This window comes from Falco cherrug, chromosome 8 (genome assembly GCF_023634085.1).
Source record: "Falco cherrug isolate bFalChe1 chromosome 8, bFalChe1.pri, whole genome shotgun sequence".
NCBI classification, from domain to species: domain Eukaryota; kingdom Metazoa; phylum Chordata; class Aves; order Falconiformes; family Falconidae; genus Falco; species Falco cherrug.
Window position 1 is genome coordinate 27,505,777 of NC_073704.1, and position 13,663 is coordinate 27,519,439.

Consider the following 13,663-nt stretch of genomic DNA (forward strand, 5'->3'; position numbering starts at 1 on the left):
CACTGAGACCTACGTCTTTCCTCCTTTGCCCGCCTTACTGCATGAGCTGGCTTTTCCTCTAGCAGGGCTCATGACCAAGTTGAGTCTGTCTTTGGCTCTGGCTGGAAACAGTCAGGGCTATCCAGTGTCAGGACCAAATATAAATCCCACTGGTGAGGAGATCCCTGGGCTGACAAAGGAATGAAGAATTAATTCAATGCTGTACCTGGGAATGAGAGCACTAGTTGAGCCACAGTCACTAGACGGATCCCTAATTCCTACAGCTACTCTAGAGTGAACGTTGCCTGTTGCTGATTTTGCCTTTGCTTTGGGATGTCACAGTATTCACGTGTTGCTTTCTAGGCTCTTTGACCTTCTGAACAGGTAAACAAGAGAGGGAAAGATTGTTATTAATATTCACCGTATCTGAAAAACTAACAGCATTCAATTGGGCATCATCTCCTAGCTGTCCCATCTCTTGGATTGATTCTGGTTCCAGTCTACTTTGTAAATGAGAATAAGATAAAGCCAAAGGATAGAGTGGGATTTCTTTTCCCCTCTCTTTAAAACGATTACATTAGAAACATTCATTTGTAGAGGGATTTTAAGGCAGAATGAGTCTTTGTGATCATCGTCTCTGATCCAGCATAAACTGTGTCTTTGCTTAAATGGGCTTTTTGTTTGTTTTATGCAAACCCTCTCAAAATGCTGGGGTTTTCAGTTAGTGTAGCAGCGGAATACGGGGGTTTCTGGGTGGAGGCATCATGGCCCCTTCTCCCCCTACCTGTTCCTCACAAGGTCTGCTTAATTTTTGAATACCTCCCAGTTGTGTCTTTTTCCGGGGGAAATTTTCTCTTCTGATCTTGAGTGCAAAAGTCTTAGCCTTGCCCTTAGTAGCAATGAATGATGCTCTGAAAGGTGGAGGTAGCTGGAAAGTAGGCGCTTCTGCAGTTTTCTTGTAGGTCAGGAGAGAAATGGAGGGTGTAAGGATCCTTACATGATGTTGTGAGAAACAGGACTCTGAACAGCAAAATATTTTTAAGTCCTTTCTTCATCGATCCTATCTTTGCATGTACCTGTCCCTAAGGAGCAGTAAGCTGGCACAAAGAAGATGAAACTTGATTGCATAGAAGGGGTAGGAATCTGACTGCAGGCTTGTAGAGAGATCCAGTTCACCAGTGGGTTGTGGCCTCTTTGCAGAGCCCTGTGGCACTGTGACATTCCTGCTGTTGTCACATGTATAAGTAGGCACTTGTGCTGATCTTGCTCAGACCTGTCATCAAGTTGCTCATGCAAGGATTTTCCATCCTGCGTGCTACTGTACAGGGTTATGGGAGAATGCTGTGCTGTTGCAAATTACAGAATATAAATGTTTTTATTAGCAAGCTTTGAGGTTTAAGTCAGGGCACTGAAAAGAGGAAAAAATTGCCTGGGACAAATATAGGAAGGGGAATGTGCTTGTTGCTGGAGTCTGCTGTCCGCAACAGAAACCAGGATTGTTCTCCTCACTGAAACCTGACAGAATACATGTATCAGTGTTGGGGTCTGTCAGTGTCTAGGTCAAAAGAACAGATCAAATTTAAACTCTCAACTGGAAGAAGGAGGTCCTGTATGAGGTGTATTTCCTTTGGTGTTGGTGTCCAGCAGCCAGCCAGGGATTGCTTTTGTATGAGACCACTGAAACCAAGACCTGCTGCTCAAGCACTCAGCCTAGCCTCCTGCTGGCTCAGCTCATGCTCTGCGTACCCTTCCTTGCTTCTCCAGCTTTGTAGGAGCTGTGTCAGCCAAGGATGCAGACCTCCTCCCTTCCTCAGAAGAGATGGGGCTTCATCATGGCCTTACCTGAGCAGAGAGTCTCCACGAGGGAGGATTCTTCTTCAATGCCTTGTGGGATGGATTTCAACTTTTTCAGAGACCTGGCAAGGGGCAGGGGCCACTATTATCTTCATCTGTATCCAAGCTGCCTGACCAGCTCCTTTCAGTTTTTGAAGCCAGGGAAATTTATAGAACTTAAAAGACATTAGTGGATGTCTGAATTACTTCGAGTATCCAAACAGGGAAATCCATTGAGAGAAAGCCTGAGAGTAACACATGCAAGCTGAAGGTGTGTCAGGTCACCTGTGATGCAACCCTGGTTCCTGGGAGACTCGTTTATCATGGAGGTTACCCCATGCCAGAATTTTGCCTGGTCTCCCAAAGAAACCAAAAGTGCCACAGCTGTCCCTGCCCTGCAGGGGTACTTGTCTGCACTGGAGCTGACAATCTCCCTTCTCTGTTATTAAGGCTGAAGAAGAGTTAGTAAAGGCTCAGAAGGTGTTTGAAGAGATGAACGTTGATCTGCAGGAGGAGCTGCCTTCACTATGGAATAGGTGAGTGCTGGAGGTTTTCCCAAGGGCTGGTTGGAAGGAAGCAAAGATTAAAGTTTTGTACCACTGTTCTCCTTAGCTTGGGCTGGGTGCCTGCTTTTTTCTGGATCATCTCAGAGACTCTGTCTAGGATTCCCCCTAGCCAGCCTCACCCGGAGCTTTCTATGCTTTGCTTCGTGATCCTTATGAAAAAACTCAGTTTTACCACAGAGAGAAACTGTGTTTCTCTTAATAAGCTTTGTCTGATTAATCCCTTTGCCCCACCAACTCTGCCCAACTTTCCTGGGCAATAGCCCATCTTCGGCTGTGGACTGCAGACAGAGCAGGCTGGGTCACTAGGATTTTGGGTGCAGAGCTGGCTGGTTGGAAGGAACATCTGCAGCTGAGTGGGTATGTCAGCTGACTGATTAAGGGAAGATGAGATGTCAGAGGGGTTTATACAGTTGCTGAGGTTGGAGAGAACCCAGGAGGTGATGCCTTGATCACTGTGTCTTGCTTTGCAAGCTTATGAGCACCTGATGAAGCAGCAGGTTTAACACAAGAGAGGGGATGAGAGACCAGGCTCAGGTTTGGAGAGTTGGGTGAACAAAGGTGAGGGAAGGATCCTGGTATGGCTGCCTTCTCTTGCCCCTAAATTTGCTCCTGGCTATGTGACACAGGACCCAGTGAGGTACTAGTGATTATAACTGTCCTGTTGTACTCTGTTTAACAAAACATAGCCTGGGCAGAGGAAAATGGGCTGAGAAAACAGGAAGACTTGAAAGACCCGTTGATTTGCCATACCAGCGATTACAGTGACAAAAAGGGAGGAGAAAGAAACAGACCAACATTTAGCTTGAAGGATGAACTGAAGGGCAGCAGAAGCTGATATATGGGGAGGGCACAGTGGAAAGCAGACAAAATCCTCCTAGGAGTGCCTCAGTTTCTTATTTTTAAATGCAGTGATTGTGTCTGGGTTGGCAGTTCTGGTTTGTGGGGGATGAGAGAGTGGGTGGCAGCAGGGCGGGAAAGCAAAGTGCTGATGTCTGCCTTCACTGCCCTTTCCTCCCAGCCTGGGTCAGAACTCTGCTCAGAGCAGTGTGCGAGCCTGGCTGAGGAAGGAGCTGGGAGTGATACAGGCATTTGGGTGGTTCCATGTGCAGAACAGTGATGCTGCTGGTCTTGGAGAGAATCTTGCTCCTGCTGTTACCCCTCCAGCTGGGTGCTGGTACAGCACTCTGTTGGCAGCTGGCGGGCTGGCTAGAGGGAGGAGGGCAGCAGGCAGCTTCTGGGATTTTGAGATGCCATGGGTTGTTCACAGCGGCTGCTATCTAGCTGATCCTTCTGCTTTCCTGCTGCTCTCTGTGCCTGTCCTGTGCTTTCTTACTCTTCTGCCCCTGAAGCAAAAAGTTCATGCTTTTTCCTTCCCCTGATGCTGAGGATCTTCAGAATGAATTAATACCTGTCCTCTGGCCAATTTCCCCAGCTTTCCCACACTCCACCCGCATCACAGCCTCTATCCTTTTCCTTTCCATCACCCTACCACTGTCATTTTTTTTTCCTTTTGTCTTTTTTTTTTTTTTTTTTTTTTTAATCCCTGCAGCTCCCTTTCCCTTTAGCTAGCCTCTCCCTTTAGTGAGCACAAATTCAGATTCTATCCCACCTGGCCTTCTCCTCGCTGTAGATGTGTTTGCCCCACACCTGAACTTTGCTCCATCACCCGACCTTTGCTCCATCACCCCCTTCATGCTCTTCTGCTGCCCTTCTCTTCCAGCATGTGCCAGACCTGACAGAGTTGAGTTTGACTGGGAATGGTGGGTGGGAGGTAGGAGAAGGGGCAGAATTTTTAAAAAGTTTTTGGGAGAGCATTGTGTCCATTAAGTTCTTCTGTCTCATTTTCCATTTGGCAGTCGTGTTGGTTTCTACGTCAACACATTCCAGAGTATAGCAGGCCTAGAAGAGAACTTCCATAAAGAAATGAGCAAGGTAAGGCAACTAACAGCTTATACACCCTCTCCTCACTGTTTAAAAAAACCCCAACAACCACCTCCCCACCTCCCCTGCAAACCAACCAACCAACAAAACCCACCTGAAAAACCAGCTGGAGAAAACAGCATTTGCCCTATGTCAGAGGTAAGTGTTAACCCTGAGTTTTTTTCTGAGCCACTTGGGAGAAAAGCTGAGACCCCAGGGCCATGCAACAGTAGGGTTTGTGTCATTTGGCATGGCTCGTTTGCAGATCTGCAGAGGGAAGGAAGCCACTTTCAGGCCTATCTCTTGCTGCCTTTTATAGTTATCTACATTATGGATCTATAACCTGGGCACTCGCAGCCTGGTGTCTATTTTCTTCCTCCTCTGCTGCCTGGCAGCAAGCTGCCGTGAACCCCCATCCATCTAGCTGTGGGGATGGAAACAGGACAGAATCTGCCAACCTACAAGTCAGCTGAAGACTGAGACCTGCCTCACTCCGGTCCCACAAGGAGGCACTTCCCAACAGTACCTCTCTGCTTCAGCTTCTTCCCTGCCCTGTGACCCAAAAGAAGGCATTTGCGTGCTTAGCATGGCCCTTGCATGGGCTGCCAGTTGGCCATGAGTTGGGAATCGCAGCAGTACGCAGGATTGTAACCTGGTGGTGGCAGGCTGGACCCTGGTGCTGTGTGCCAGCACCCAGCAGGGACCTCAGTAACAGTCTGTGGGGAAGCCCCCCACTGCCGCTTCCATTTACAAATATGTTCTTGCTCTTTCACTTAAAAGCTAGAGAAGTCTTGAATTCCTTAGGTCTGTATGCTGCTCCTAAGGGTTGCACGCCCTCTGTAAATGTTGCACTAATCCTTGATTAGTGACTGAGAGCCCAGCTGGAAAACTCTTGTATTGCCTCCCCTCCCCAGTGTCATCCTGACAACAAGACAGCCGCTAAGCAACGAGCAAATGTTATAGCCCTTCAATTCCCAGCAGTCAGGGGCCCTCTGCCTTGGCGTAATGCATCAGTTCTGAGCTCTCTGACATTTCATGGGGACCTTTCCAATTAATAGCCTGCTCCTCTCCACTGAGTAATGAACTGATTGTTAAGAATAGGGGGCATTGTTATAATTTTCAGTTCATTGCTATTACCTTACACTCAACAAAACATTGGAAAGATGCTCGTTAGACAGGAATTATCTTCTTGTATCATGTCTTGGATTTCTCTTTCCTGAGGAGTTTCGTATGAGAGCAGGGCTTTTGCTTTGTTCCATAAGAACCATCTGTTTCTTATTATTGCTATAGCATCCAATTAACTGCTGGTGTTGCTGGCACAATGCCTCCAGCATTGATTGCATTGGATCCCTCCTCCTACCAGTGATAAATCTGGCATCTCATCTTGTTTATGAATTGGCTGTTTCAGAGTAGGAGTGTCTGGAGTGAATATTGCAGCCTTCAGTGCCAGGGAATGTTTAACCCCTAATTTTGAGTTTCTGCAAAGATCCCTGCAAAATTTCTGCAAGGTCCTGCCCAAACGTAGATGGCCCAGGCAGCCTGTGAAGTGAAGGTGTGTTGTTGACTGGAAGTCCAGTTGCCTTTGGCTCCACAGCTGAAATGGCCATATCCTAAGCTTTGATAAGCAAGTCTGAGGAACAGCTTTGGCAGCAAATCCAGAGTGAAGCTTCAGTTCTAGCACGTAGACCCTTAGGTAAACACTCCTCCTTCTGCAATGGTACCTGGCAGCACACCGGTGGGGGCAGGTGACAAAGCAAAGAGGATTATGTGTAAGGAAGACAGCGTTCCCACGAGGCACCAGCAGCTCTTCAACAGTTTGAGCGCTCTAGTATTTCATACCCTATGGAAGAGTGGAAACAGATGTCGGGCCGTCCTCTCTTGGGCTAGTTGAGTATGTGCACATGTCTGGGCACAAGCCTGGTTTTGGTCAGCCTGTGTGCAGTTCAGCCCAAACTCTCTTATGGCGCTTGGACTCTCTTTCTCATTCTTCTTTTTTTTGTTTTTGTATTTTGCAGTTGAACCAAAGCCTTCATGATGTCCTGCTGGGTCTTGACAAGCAGTACTCAGGCAATGCCTTCCCCGTTAAAGCACAGCCCAGGTCAGTAACTGTGGGAATAGTCTCGTCAATGGGGAAGTGATTTGACTACCTGCATATAGCCAGCCCGTGCCCTCCTGAGACTCCCTAGAGCGTGTCCAAGATTGCACGTGGGACTGGGTGACACAATGCAATACCTCTTACATTTCTTGAATGGCAACTAGAGGCCTAAACTTTCACTAGGTGCTGATACTTAGGCAACTGACTTCAGCTCTGTGTTTTTAAAATTGAATCCCATGCATAGCACCTGTCCTGTTCTTTTCCCTCAAAAGCTTCAACCATGTACCTACAGCTTGTGAGACTGAGCACCAAGAGACCTTTGTTTCCCCAGCCTCCTCTTTGTTCTTCCAAACTTGGAACCACCTGTTTGCCAAAGCCTTGTTTCTCCCCCTGTATTTAAGTGTATTTAAGATAAGGTGTATTTCCTCTGTGTGCGTTGCGGAAGTAGTTGCAGACTCACTAATCTGGGGCATCCTGATCTCAGAGCACTTCCAATCTGCACATTTTCAAGGACTGAGTGTCCTCCAGGCCTTTAATTTTCTTTCCTCAGCTGGGTTCAGTCCTGTTAAGTGCAAGTCTGCACATTCTCTAGCACTGAGAGGGGAGGGAGAGGTCAGGCTCTGGATGGGGTTGTCTGGCTCCCGTCCAAATGCATGAGTGATGAAACAGTGTCGGGCTCTGACTTCCAGCTGCTGCTAATCCCACGTGCTGGGTGAGCAGGAGCACAGCCCAAGTCCTCAACTGGTGTAGTGATGTTGGGAGGAGGTGAAGTCAGCATGAAGTAAGGGCAAGCTGCAGTCTGAGTGCATTGACTTGGAAGGACTAGATCAGCTGTTGAGACCTCTGTGCTCCTTTGTCTCTCCTCCCAGTTTAACCTCCTGTTGCAGGAGGTTGACTTGCCTCTCTTGTTCCAGCAGTGTGTGTGGTGTTTGCCAGCTCTGAAGGAAGATGACATCGGAGTTGAATTTGGCCCCTGAGTTTTTGGATTGCTAACACTAGACACAAGATGCTAATAGGAATGCTTCTTGTGAAAATAATATTTTTCTCCCAAGTTGGCTTCTGGTGTCTGTTGATCATCACAACCCAACAAGACCGAAAGCTTGGGAGGAGGCCATGGTGCCCATCCTCTTGCTGCCACGTGCTGTGTTTCTAATAGCAGCATCCTCCAGGGTGCTTGGAAGAGGATGAGGTAACGGGACAGATGAAGGTTGTAGCCATTGCTTTGTCCAGCTCTTTAATTCTTCTTAATTTCTTCCTCAAGGAAGTGATTATAGACTGTAGTGACAGCCTGGTCCAGACACGTTTGTTGTTGTGGCATGAGGTTTCTGGCCTGAAAAAGTTTCCAATGAATAAATTACCTGTCTTCACGCTTCCCAGCCCCACAAACTGCTAGCTTCATCTGGAGCTGTAGTGGGTCTCTTGACAGCAGTTCTGTGCCCTTTGGCTGGCGATGAGACCACATGGCCCTATAAGCCATGAACGAGTGCACGCAGAGGCCCCTGTGTGGCTAGCAGTCTGAGTGCTGCTGTTTCATCACTTCTTGTGTCTCGGCTGAGATGCCAGACCTGCCCCAGAGCACCTCTCTTCCTCCTGAGCACAGTGGAGCAGAGTGGTGTAGGAGGATGTAGCGAAGGTTGGCCAAGGCAGTAAATATGCAGTGACCAGGAAATGCTGTGAGGCACTTCTGTCTCTCCTGCACATTTGACCTCTCATGGTGGCGTAGGGCTGGAGCAAGAGTGTGCAGCAGGAAATGGCTCTCAATGATCTGATTGCTTTTTGTGGTCTGCAGTAGGAGCAGATGCTTCCCTAACTCTCCTCTACTGGGAAGGGGATTGGAGATGGATACAATGGCAGGAAATGAATGAGGTGTGAGAAGAGGCAGTTATCTGTGCACATCATTATGGCATTTACATGAGGCCTTACAGAAACATTACCGTGGCTGGATGAATCTGATGCTGGCTGTGTAGCACAGTAGCACAGAGCAGCTGATGTATTTCTGGGAACCTCAGGCGTGTGTTTGGGATTTGTTTCTGAAAGAATTTGAATGTTCAGAGCTCAGATGCCTAGTAGACCTAGGAGTTTGGTAGCATTACCCTACTATGATTGGACAAACTGGAAAAAGATACAGTAGGAAAGCTGCTGATTAGGTTCCACACATAAGACTGGGCACATATCATGTAAGTAAAGGAGAATGGGGAGCTTGTTTCTTGTGTATCAATATTTACAGGGGAGAGTGAGGAGCTGAGATTACCTGTGAAAAAAGGACATTTACAGTTCTCTGCCCGTCTGTACTATTTCCTTTCATCTCCATGTGCACCCTGGCCCCATATTCCAAAGAGCAGGGAAAACACTAGTTTGCTTACATACATGTAGATCTTTGACAGGCACAAAAAGCCTTCTCCTACCCTCTCCAAACAAGGCCATAGCTTTCTATGAACCAAGGGAAGTGTGTACGTGTTTCTCTGTGTGTGTGTGTGTATCTGTGTGTGAGAGAGAGGGAGGAGATCTTGTCATTGTGATTATAGTGAGCTTTGTGGCACTAAGCGAATGGGTGCTCAGAAGCTTAACTTTTCCTCCCTGGTTTGACTGTGCCATCCTGTAACTGAAATGATTTGCGTGCCATCCTCAACAGAAAGAAAACTAAACTGTTCGCCAGGCTGAGGAAAAAGATGAGCAGGTACCGGTACGGAGAGCAGCATTTCGATACGTGTTTGATTTAGTTCCTAAAACTGGAGAGGCTGTTGCTGGATTCTAACAGCCTGGCACGTGTTAACCCTGTGATGGGAGAGGGGTCCTTTGCATGATATGATGTGTTCATGGCCTGCTGGGTCCTGCTGAGATCTCTCTGTGTCTGGATAATCCCATTAACTGCTTGTGTGCCTGGTTTGAATCCTTGCTTCTTTTCCTACCTAAGAAGGCAACGTGAAAGCTCAGGCACTGTCTGTTCAGTTGTTTTTGTGTGACTAAAACCATGGTGGTGGGTTTTCCAAGGGAAATATGGGCAATTTTGGTGATTAACAACTTTTAGTTTTACTTAGTGGCACTTGCCCTTTCGAACAGGACTGAAATGCTACATTCTTATTCCCTGCCGGGCCAGGGAGGATCACAAGGCAGGTCTTTTATGCTCAGAAGTCCTGTGCTGTCTACCTGTTGCAGCTGGGAGGATGATGGGGTGGCAGAAAGACACTTCCACCTTTGCTCCTTACTTGCTCTGTTCTTGAGGATCCTCACTGTCTTGCTCCATTCATTTAAAATTGTGTTCAGGGCTGAAGGAAAAGGAAGTCTTTTGTGTTGTCTGAAGACTAAAATCAGCATCTTGCCTTTGAAGACAGTGATGGCATTGAATAACTGAATTGCTACAGTGCCTAGAGTTACCGTAGTCATGGTCAAGGACTCAGAAAAGGACATGCTCTGGAGCAAAGTGGGAATTCCTGCATAACAGCATGGAAATTTCCTTTTTGTTTTTCTTAGTCTTTGTGTTGGTACTCCCTCCATGGGTTCTTTATGGTGGGGGGAAATATTCTCAAGATGATGTCCTGCCAGCAATAAAAGCAAGTGCTGGTAGATTGGGATCCTTGCTTTTCTGATCCTGGCTCCCCACTGACTAGGGCAAGTCACACAACCCTTCTCTTTGCTATACATTCTTTGTAAAGTGAGTAACCGAGGGTGGAGAATGGTAATTTCACAGGGAAGCTGAAGGGCAAATCTTGACTTTATATCCTAAAATGAAAAGTAGTGAGGGAATATCTCGTGGTGTTACTGTTCTGAGGTTTTCTACTGTAGGAAAACAAGGATTCACAGGAGTACTACTTCTCTGGATGTCTGACTGTGGTCCTTGGTTGGACCAGTGTTGTACCTGCACGAGGCAGAAAGTCCAGTATTTCCAGTCACTGAGAACAGACGGATGCTACAGCAGAGGGAGAGCCAGTAGATCTCATCTTGACGAGCTCTAGCCACAGCATCTTCCTGCTCCGTCCTGATAAACTCCAGCTGGCCCAGCACTTCAGGTGCCTGACCTGGGCTGTGTTGGGGGTTTCCACCATCAGAACAGATGCTGGGGTCACAGAGAAATGTGCGACCCCTGGTGCAGGGAAGGAGAGTCTGGGACTCTGTCACTCTTTGATCTGTAGCAAGAATGTACATTTATGCTACCCTATGTTTGGGTATATAGATGCTTTTTCCTTCTTTCTCTTGCTCCCTTTTTTTTTTTTTTTTTTTTTTTTAAATACATAATTCTCCAGTCTGCTTTGGTGCTAAAAAATAAACTGCTTTTGGCTAAAAGGCCCTGTCTGAGCCTTAGCTGAGATGCTAACCTTTTTTTCTTTTTAACTTGAGAACTTGGCAAGAGGTGACTGGTCTGTTTTTACCATATCAGAGGGTGAAACCCACTTTCCAGTATAGGATTGTTACAAGCACACGGGAACTCCATCTGCAAATGTTACTCTGCTCTTCCAGAACAGATGAGGCAGTCCCATGAGAGGTCTGGAAGCTCAGCAGCACTAAAAGAGGCTGGGGATTTTAGCTTTCCCTTCAGCTGCATTAACTGCATTGGACCCTGTTCCCAGCTCTCTATTTGCAGAAGAAAATTGACACCCCCTTCCCTTAACTGCCTGATATTCCTGGATTTGGCATCTCTGCCCAATTGCTGATGGGAAGGGAAAAGAGAGAGCAGTGACCTTGTTGCTTTGACTTGTTTTTACTGTGGCACTCACATTTTGTCAGTGGGGACAGTCCCCACACTCTTGCTTTTTCCTGTGTTTCCTTGAGCAAGCGGTCAGTATGGAGACAGGGCTTTGCTCTGTGCGGGCAGCGCGTGCTCCCCCGGGAGCAATGAAGGATGGTGGATCCTGGCGACAGGCGTGCTTGATGCTGGTTGCACTGGCTAAATGAGTACAAAGCAACAAGTGCAGGAATGAAGATGCCGCTCGGGGGAGCTGGAAAAGGCTCAGCCAAAATTAGCACTGACATTTTCCTAGGGGGATCAGCCAACACATCAAACAAGCTGTAAATAGTAGTGACTTAGTGAAGGTTTTAGTGCGAGGCACTCTCAGCCCCTGTAGGATGAGGGCAAGAAAGTGGACTGCCTCTCATGTGGGAGCCTTTTACCAATATATCTCCAAATTAAGTCACTGTCAGGCACCAGAAATAAGTCACTAAAAAGCTGTTGCGTGGCCTTCAGAAAATAAGCCTGAATTCCTTTCTCAATGGGAGAAATAGGCTCATCAGGTCCCAAGAAGAAAAGCCTGCCCTTGTGTTGGTAGGCCAGCTGACAGCCAGGAGTCCAAATGTTCCCAGTGTAGCCTGGGCATTTGAGGAGCTCTGTCAGTCTAGCTGTACATCGCTGCACTCCACCACCCCCCCATCTTCTCCAAAGTGCTTTGAACTCTAGGGAAGGTAACGTATTCTTTTCTTCCCCCAACTCTAGCATCAGAGGACATTTTCTGTCATTTCCTGCTGTTCCCTGGTGACTCCAGTTTAGAACAGGACTTCTCCTTCACCCTCCAGCCGTTACTTCTTTTAATCTGTAGCACAAACTTGTCCATTTTGCCAAATCCTTCACACAACCCATGTTGTTTTGAAATGATTTCTGGGGACCTCTCAGGAAGGACACTATAGGCATATCCAGTCAAACAGAAGAACTGCAGGGGTTGGCATACATGTTCTTTAGTCTCTCCTCTTCCCTTTTCCCTCTTCCTTTCCCTCTTTTTCCCTTGGCGTGTGTGCCCCTGGTTGAGAGCTGCTGGCAGAGAACGTCATTGGATTTGTTGCATCATGTTGGTGTGCTGCTGGCATCAGTGTCATCAGAAACATCTGACCTGCATGCAGACCTGAGAACCAGTGCTTTGTGGGGAAAATGTGCGTGTGCGGAGGAGGTGGGGGCAATGGGTGAGGTCAAAGTGGGAATGGGATGGGGAGCTTGAAAGCTGGAATGCTGAGCAGGGGGAGATGCTTGCTTGGAAGGGGGAGGTTTGTTGAAATGCCTTGCTGTCCCTTCCTCCTCTTGCTGTCCCTTCCTCCTCTTGCTGTCCCCCTACTCGTGAGTGTTTAGGAAGGAGGCTGTCATGCACATTAGCCGATGGTCACCACACCTCAGGCATCCAGGTGTGAATGGATGTATACGTCTGGAGCCCTGGGCTTTCTCTTGAGACAGAGCAAAGAAATAATCGACTTCATGTCCCTGCAGAATCAGGTCTGCATTGCTCTAGTTCTGGCTCTATGCCAGGATTTGTTGTCTCCAGTTGTAGGAAAGGATCTGTTCCTTTTGGCCTCCTCCCAAGGCCTTTAACTTTGCAAGAACCATGACTTTATAAGTGGAGGCAAATATCATTCCCTGTAGATGGGATTGCACAGCCCTTTTGCAATATTCTGTAATACTGTTTTCTGCTATGTATAGTTTTGCCAAACTGTAACCACTTCTGCTGAAATATCCCCTACCAGTGTCTGTGCTTCTGCATGACTTGAGATAAATTGATTAGTTGCTTTTTGGGTAGCTGAATTTCAGCCAAGATGATTCAGCTGTTCCTGAGAATTAGATTGGGAAAATAGTTTTACCTTTATCCCTGTTGAAATTCTGTTAACCAACTTTTCACTAGATCTGTTGTGATTCTGTACTTTGAAGCACAGACTCGACACTTGGCCAGGAAAAGGCATGTGGCTCTTGCCATTCCTTTGAAAAATCTGTCCAAATCTGGCCACGTTGCGAACCAACAAATGCCATTGGCATACGCTTCTTGCATCTTAATTCCCTGAAGAATCCTTCTTGACTGTGTGTCAGGAACAGTCCTGGAATAAAGACCAGCTGGAAAGACAAGGATAGAAGGGGTTCATCATCATCAAAAACAAGGCTGGGGAGACTTTCCATAACAGAGAAGTCTTTATTAGTAGCTGGAATCTCACTGTTTCTTTGCTGTCTCATTCGATCTGTGAAACCTCTGGGTACTTTGCCCCTCTTCCAGCTTAGCCGGTTTGTACCTCATAGAGGAATATGATACCCTGTGATTACAGCTTTAGTTCAGATGTTATGAGTCTGTTAGTCATAACCCATGCAAGTGTCAGTACACTGCCACGCAGAAAAATTCTTATCTGTAGAGTTTAAAACTATATGAGCTACACGGAACTCCTTCCCCCGTCTGCTTCCCCGTTATTAAAAGACCATGACTTAACGTCAGGCACTTATGTTAGAATCTAGCAGGATTAAGGCTGCATGGTTGGTTTTGTGGTTTTGTTTTTCTGTGTGAGGACAGTAGGAATTTAGTGAGTAGTCTGCTGC

At 47.1% G+C, this 13,663-nt stretch overlaps 1 protein-coding gene across 7 annotated transcripts in view; it reads left to right on the top strand.

The window, feature by feature from the left end:
* Positions 1–13,663, top strand: part of BIN1 (bridging integrator 1) — a 102,157-nt gene that overhangs the window by 63,424 nt on the left and 25,070 nt on the right. For all 7 annotated transcript variants that reach the window (XM_055718319.1, XM_055718318.1, XM_055718321.1 and 4 more), the window contains 3 exons: positions 2,263–2,348; positions 4,235–4,310; positions 6,314–6,396. In XM_055718319.1, coding sequence (XP_055574294.1) covers positions 2,263–2,348; positions 4,235–4,310; positions 6,314–6,396 — 245 coding nt within the window. The remainder of the gene's footprint in view (positions 1–2,262; positions 2,349–4,234; positions 4,311–6,313; positions 6,397–13,663) is intronic.